This window comes from Mus pahari, chromosome 14, assembly GCF_900095145.1.
Source record: "Mus pahari chromosome 14, PAHARI_EIJ_v1.1, whole genome shotgun sequence".
NCBI classification, from domain to species: domain Eukaryota; kingdom Metazoa; phylum Chordata; class Mammalia; order Rodentia; family Muridae; genus Mus; species Mus pahari.
In genome coordinates, this window is record NC_034603.1 from 10880423 (window position 1) to 10888584 (window position 8162).

Here is an 8162-nt window from a genome sequence, read left to right on the forward strand (position 1 = left end):
GGAAGGAAGAAAGGAAGAAAGAAAGAAAGAAAGAAAGAAAGAAAGAAAGAAAGAAAGAAAGAAAGAAAGAAAGAAAGAGTGAATCAATGAGTGAATCAATGAGTGAATCAATGAGTGAATCAATGAGTGAATCAATGAATGATGTAGGAGGGCTCTGATGACTGTGGTTGGTGACATTCCTGTGCTAGTGGTACTGGGTTGTGTAAGAAAGCAAGCTAACCTGTGAGGAGCATGTAAGTAAATAGCACCTCTCTATGGATTCTGCTTCAATTCCTCCCTCCAGAAAAACTGCCTGGAGTTTCTGCCCTGAATTCTCTCTATGATGGTTTGTAACCTGTAAAGTAAAATAAACCTCTTCCTTACCTTGTTTTTGGTCAGTGTTTTACTCACAGCTATAGGAAAACAAACTAAGACTAAATAAAATATACACTGTCATTTTTGTAAATCTGTCTCATTTTATTTATTAGAATCATTTCCAGTCCCACCCATGTTACTGTAGATGGTGATTGCATTCATATTTATGGAGGAAAAATCCATTTTGTATATTTACCACATTTTAATTATCCATGTGTCTATTGGTGAGCATCTAGGTTGTATATTTCGTAGTATGGGTAATAATACAAAAATATTGGAGTGATCTTGTCACATTTAGTGTGATTTAGAGTCTACTTGCTATATACCAAAAATTTTTATGGCTGGGTCATATGATAGTTCTGTATTTAATTTCTTGAAAACAACCACATTGATTTCCATAGTGTTGGACTATTTTTGCACTGATGTATCCTGCTTTTAACTATAATCTTAACAATTGTGAATTAATGCTTAAGAGTATAATAAGATGATTAATTTGCATATATAAATTCATTTGATATAATATATGTAAGTGGAATTTTACCAATAAGTTCTTCATGAAAAAAAGCCCACTTTTTTGTATGGTTCCCTAAGCAACTCATTATAGCATCTTAAATGGAACACTTCAAAAAAAGCATTTTACATATTTTAAAATACATGCCAGGACAGTTGACATCCCAGTATGGATGCTACTGTTTTTCATGTAGAGATCCACATACCTTTGTTTACTCTTTAATATTGTGCCTGAAATGCACAGCTTCCGTTTTAGCATCATCTTGTTTCTGATGATGTATTTGTTAATATAAAATGTATAGACAGGATGACAAACAACATCCAAGCTCCACCCCAATACTGTTCTGGTATGAAGCCTTTCCATGCAATGACTCCCCTGTCCAGCGAAAGCAGTTAGTGTAGACATTAGGTGCATATTACCTTCTCAGAGTTGACTTCATCATCCTTAGGAATGGCTTTCTTCTTAAAGTTCTGGGCTCTAGTTCCTTGGAGGATCATATCTCAAGAAGAAAACATAAAGCCTTTTACTTGTTCCTCATTCTTAAAAATAATTGCTATTTTCTATCTGGGTTACATTTGATTCCGGAAGACATTAGGTTCTATTTGATCATGTCCATGAAATATCACAGTAAATGGGGAAAATGACACTAGTTATTCATGACATGAACCCTCATCACAGTTGATAAAGATGATCTTTATAGTAATGAAAGTACCTTGAGATACTTTGTATCCCCAATACCAAATTCTTATAGTTGTTTTTTGATGAGAAGAAATGTGCCAGATTATCTTGTCTGACTACAGAATCTAAAGATGGAGAAAGCCACTTAACTCTTTTATAAATGATGGGGAACTTGTTGTTCTTCCTATGAGGTAGCAATCCGCTTCAGCTCCTTCATTCCTTCCACTCATCTTCCACTGGTCTCCTTAGGCTCAGTCCAATGGTTGGTTGGCTGTGAGTATTTGCATCTACATTAGTCAGGCACTGGCAGAGCCTCTTGGGGGTCAGCTATTACAAGGCTCCTGTCAGCAAGAGCTTCTTGGCATTAGCAATAGTGTTGAGTTTGGTGTCTTCAGATGGGATGGATCCCTAGATGGACCTCACAGAGCTCCCAGATGGTAAACCACCAACCAAAGAGTATATATAGAGGGACCCATGGCTTCAGCTACATATGTAGCAGAGGATTGCCTTATCTGGCATCAATGAGAGTGGAGGCGTGATGCCCCAGCGTAGGGGAATGCTAGAATGGTGAGGCAGAAGTGGGTGAGTGTGTGCAAGAGCGCTCTATACAGGCAAATTTGAAAGGAGAGAAGGGGGATGGGATGGGCGTATGTGGGGGGTAGACCAGGAAGGGAGACAACTTTTGAAATGTAAAGAAATAAAATAATCCCCCAAAAAAGGATATAAAATTAAAGTAAAATAAATAATGAGGGAACAAAAGAGCTTCAATGTCACCTTCACACACTCTTTTATTGCCAAAGCATGCTTCTCTCAGATTCCATTTTATTTGTACTGATTATGAATTTATGATAAAATTTTAAATCTTACTATCACCTTGTCACTTAAGATACTGTTGGTTCCATTTTTAATTGGGAAGAAAGGTAAAGATACAGCTTTCATAATATCAGTGAATGAACTCAGGTAGTAAGTTTGGGAATCTCAGAATTGCAAAGAATCCTGAGACTTTTGGCTTTAGGAGTCTTTATGAGTGTGGTGATGGTGTCCTATTCCTGCATCAGTACCATTCATTGATTTTTATGGATAAATAGCCCTAAATCAACCTGATAATATGCTTACTGAGAGGAAAGAATAACAGAAGAGCAATTATGAATGTCAAATATGGGTGACCATAATAAATAATTACAGAAATGGAGAATGCAGTGGCCATACATATTTTATTCCTTGTTATTTATTCTATAGATACAGATAAAGTGACAAATGCTTTTAGGAAACATTATCTTTTTTTGATAACTCTTCTTGCTTTTTAATTATTTTAATACAAGGGCTGTTTCCATAATGAATAGCTTCACAATGCAATCTTTTCAGAATGGTATTGATGTGAGATTGTAATTTTATTAGAAGAATGAATATTATTAGTTATAAATAAATACTGAGATTGTTGTATAAAGATAGAAAAAACAAAAAGACCCCGGATGGGGAGATGGTTCAGTAGGTAAAGCACTTGCCACATAATAATGAGAACCTGGATTCAAATCCTCAAAGCCCAGATATAATTTGACAATAAAATGCACACCTGCCATGCTAATGCTTCCAAACCATAGACACAAAAATTCTTAGAAGCTCATGGCCCATGATACTTTGACATATGCAAAAGCCAATTCCAGAAAGTCCCTGTCTCAAACAGGATGGAAGGTGAAGACAAACATTTGAGGTTATCTTCTGACCTTACTCATATACCATAGCATGAGTACTCCTGCATTCAGACACACATGCAGGCACACACACACACACACACACACACACATGACTTTCAGTTTTATATATATATGCATTTTTGAAAACTTTGTGTTTGTATGTGGTTTTCATGAATAATAATTACATATTACTGTTGTTTCAAAATAGAAGAAATGCACAAAATATGTGCATGGCATTAATGCACTAAAGTATCATTAGACAAGTATTTATTGCTCAGTCTTTAGCCTTTTATTCTTAGGTTTCTGTTGCTTGAACTGAAACTGAAATTTTCTCCTCTATCACTGGAATTTCTGCCAATAAAGATTACTGGAGAGACAGAAGAAAGTCCGAGTGTCTAGATAATTGTGTTTTCAGGATCACCATACTTTACTCCTCCCAAGGATATTACTTTTAAACAAACAATACATCCTTTATACTTGGTCCCCAGTGTACAACAGCTCTCATTAAATCCTCTGAGTGCCAAGCCTTCTCCAGTGAGCTGAGCTGCAGGACCAAGCAGGGACCAACGTTTTAGAAAGTTTGGTTCCCTATTCCAGTGGCTTCCTTCACAGGAGACTGAGCTTCTGTCACAGCTAGATTGTGTCCTCCAGTCAGATGGCAGAGTCATACTATAAGAGGCCTCCTTTCTTGACTTGTAGATTCTATAAAACCTCTCCATTCCTTCAGGCTCTCTGCTTCCTGGAGTTAGTAGCTCTGCACATCATACTATGTGTTTTACACTTTAAAGTCTCTCTATTCGACTACATAGTTGTATTTCTAATTTACAGCCATAATATGGTTTCTAATAGCCATGAGAACAGGAGTCCCCATCTACACATTGAATTCCATATCTGTTTAATTGGGGGGCAATAGAGGGAATCATATAAATAGTACCTAAAGTGGTGTTTCCCAGATGGTTTTCTAGGGAATTCTATTGCTAAGACTTTCTTCTGCAAAGTGAAGTTCACAGCCATAAAGAGATAGGAAATGGTATCTTCCCACAGAAAACTATTAGCAGCTCAGCTCACACAAGTGCAATAAAGACTGTGGGAAGTCTAGCAGAAGAGAAACCTGTTTTAATATTGACTCAGCATCTCTTCCCCAAATTATTTGACTGGGGAAGCTGATTTCTTTTCAGTTGGTTTCTATTACTCTCCCATCCCAAGGTGTATATCGAGAAACAGAGTTCTGTATAAGCCAAAGGAAGTCAAGAAGTTTTATAATTTGATGGAGTTATTTTATTCAATATCATTTTATTAAGGGGGAGTCTTTAGGCCTTACGTATTTTTATTTATGTTTCTACTGCAAAGAGTAAGCATTGTTCATTGTGTTAAGATTCAGAATGAAGATAAGAAACATATGGAAGGTGTCAAATTCTAGGAAAACAATTATGAGAAATGAAATTCAGTGTAAGAGAGCAGCAGAGAGACACAAAAAAGACTAATATTTTATTAGATGGAGATAGGTGGGATTAAGGGTATACGATTAAGGTGTGAATTAGCTAGGGTACAATACCAGTGCTCAGGAATGACTTACAGCTATTAGTACATTAATGGGTTTTTGTTGTAAACATTTTCCATGTACTGAGTGCCTTAGTTCTCTTTCTCTCTAGACAGACAGACAGACAGACAGACAGACAGACAGACAGACAGATAGATAGATAGATAGATAGATAGATAGATAGATAGATAGATAGATGGACATAGATATATGGATATAGATAGATATAGATAGATACATGCATAGATACATAGATACATAAATAGATAGAGATAGAAGATATATGCATATAGATATAGATAGATATAGATAGGTAGATAGAGAGATAGATAGATAGATAGATAGATAGATAGATAGATAGATAGATAGATAGATAGAAGATATATGGACATAGATATATGGATATAGATAGATATAGATAGATACATGCATAGATACATAGATACATAGATTGATAGAGATAGAAGATATATGGATATAGAGATAGATATAGATAGATAGGTAGGTAGGTAGGTAGATAGATAGATAGATAGATAGATAGATAGATAGATAGATAGATATAGAGAGATAGAGAGATATATATTTTAAGGGGAAATGAACCCTTCCCTTTCCTATCTGCAATTATCCCCACTGCATCTTTTCTTACTCTATTTAAAAGTCTTGGCATCTAGTTTTTAAAACATATTGTTTCATATATATGAATGTAAAAATAGACTCATAAATAAATAATTATTATCTGCTCAGTCCACATATTATTACTTGTATGTATATGATCTCACAGATGATCACATGGCATTATGTAACCAAGGGTTCTTCCATGGCTGCCTTGGTCTTTTCATCTTTAAGTGGAGAAAATAACAGAATATGCTTGACATAGTTGAGATGAAGACTCAGTATTGCCTAGCTTAGATGAAGATAGAGATCTACTTGGCTTTTAATTACTTAACATAGTCCTTAAACCATAAATGGTTTTCTGTGTAATTATACCATCTTTGTTTATATAGAGTAAGGAAATAGCACATTGTTCAATATTAAAATGATCTTTAGAACGATGAACCTAAGTAATCCTATTCTATAAGTAAAAATAGTCTACAGAGTAAAAAGACACTTGATTGAAAATCAAAACAGTAGATAAGTTGGACAGAAATCTTCTCTCTTTCATCTTTAGTAGAAGGATATTTTAAATAAAATTGAAATTGTTTATATGTAGTTGGTGGGCATTTTGATGGATAGGGACAATATTATTTATACAAAAGTATTTTTTGATGGGTAAATGGATTCTGAGATTCAGTCCATTTGAACTGACTGTATGGTCTGCCTTCCATTATGCCTGATTTTTCTTTCCCTAAAGTAACTTTATACAAGAGAAACATTGAGGAATCATCAAGTACTGGGGAAAGGGGAGACAAGAACTGCATCCAGATTTCAGTGTTGATATTAGAAAAGCAAAAGGAAGCAGTAATTAATTATTTGACTGTGATTCAAATCTTCTCGGCCTCTGACTGTGCTTGGCTGTCTCACCTTCTGTGTCTCAGAAAGACTGTTAGTAACACTGGGGAAGAGGAAGCCAGTTCATGTCTTGGTACCCAAGAAAACTTATCTCCCCATCTTTACAAATCAAAACCAGAGATGCAAGCCTGTTGTGGTTTTATTTAGAATTATATTTAGGAAAGTGTAACATATGATAGTAGCCATAACCAGAATATACGGTCATAGTATACTGAGTGACCTTCCTAGAACCTCCTGGTGTTAGCAAGCATCTTCTTTTTAAATGTGAATTTAGTGGGAAATAGCAACAGTATTGCAGCATAACTAAAGCTATGTACATATGCATACATAATTTATAAACTATGTATTATTTATGTTTATATAATACCACATTTTATTGAGGTAAAAGAACATAGCAAGGTTAAAAAGAAATGTCTAAACTCAATATAAGCAGTCCAATGCCACTGAAAGTTCTTGTAAAATCATAAAGGCCACCAGCATGCTGTATAAACATACCAATAAATATTTAGAGTAGAAACTAAGACAAAAATAAATAAATTTAAGGCAAGCTTTAGAAGGGTCAATATGTCTGAGTTTATCTGCTATGTGAAAAATGTTATTCACAGTGACAATTAAAAATATTAAATATGAAGACAAAGGTTGTCAAACTCATTTTGAATCTACCTTATTCATATTATTATTATTATTATTTACAGAAAATTTGTATTTTCAGTAGCTTTCTAAATTTAATTTTGAAGAGTAACATTATTGTTTTTAGCCCATACATACCCATTCCATTTTAAGAAATACAGACATTCAATTTTCAAGTCATATCTGAAATGAGATTATGTCTACTAACCTCAATAATTTGTGTTCTGTCAGCGAGGAAAATGGAAAATGACAAACTACAGATTTTTCTGGTTGCAAACTACTCGACAGTACTGCTCACTTCCATTGTATCTTTGGAAAGGTAAACCACCCAGTACACAAGGTTGAATCCTGCAAATGCTACTGGGAAGAGAATTCGAGAATACTGATCTATTTTGCTGGTGCCCCCAATGGCTGTTAAGAGCAATGGGGGAGAGACAGGCGTTGATTGCAAGATGGGCGTTCTACTGAGGACTTTGTTGGCCTCAGAAGATGGAACGATGGGCAAAGTCAGAGAGCTGATTCTCTTCTTCAGATGGTACTTGGAGTCAGAATGCTAAGAAAGAAAGGTAACAATCATCAACATAGCAAATTAACAGATACCCTGCCTCTGTCTCGACAGGCATGACTTTCCACAGACACATATTTATTAACTCTGGATGGCAAGTCATCAACAAATTCACAGTAGTATGTTATATTATCATTTTCATAAAAGTTACAGCAAAGTTTTTACTTTGTGTATGTGTTTGTGGTGCTAAAGCTTAAGTGCCTGGCTTTGCACATGTTAAATATGTCTCTACCAGTGAGCAACTCATCCTGCCCTCAAGTAAACACTGAAGTGGCGGCACTTCCCCCCCCCCTTTTTTTTCTTTTTTGTGCAGTCTGGGAATTATAAGCAAGATCTCACATGTTCCAGGCAAGTATTCTACCACTGACCCTCTATCTGCAGCCTTACTTCAAAAAACAGTACTTTACTTCAATGTGACATTCAGCCCATCAACAATAAATGCCAAAAATTAAGTATATTTGAGCAATTAGATAGAAAATTGTATTCTTATGTAAAATTGATCCAGGTTACAAAATTATACTTAATCCTCTAAGCCAATATATGTACTTGATCATGTATGTCTCTCTTGTTTTCACTGTCTCAGATCTCTATCTCTGTTTGTTTCTATTTCAGTGCCTCTTTCTGTCTCTGCCTCGATACATGTGTGTGTGTGTGTGTGTGTGTGTGTGTGTGTGTGTGTGT

At 35.3% G+C, this 8162-nt stretch overlaps 1 protein-coding gene across 2 annotated transcripts in view; it reads right to left on the reverse strand.

Annotated features, from left to right (window-relative positions):
* Positions 1–6407: 6407 nt before the first annotated feature.
* Gabra6 (gamma-aminobutyric acid type A receptor alpha6 subunit) overlaps positions 6408–8162 on the reverse strand; it is a 15205-nt gene continuing 13450 nt past the window's right edge. For both annotated transcript variants that reach the window (XM_021212280.1, XM_021212279.1), the window contains exon 9: positions 6408–7469. In XM_021212280.1, the coding sequence (XP_021067939.1) occupies positions 7194–7469 (276 nt within the window). In that variant the 3' untranslated portion in view covers positions 6408–7193. The remainder of the gene's footprint in view (positions 7470–8162) is intronic.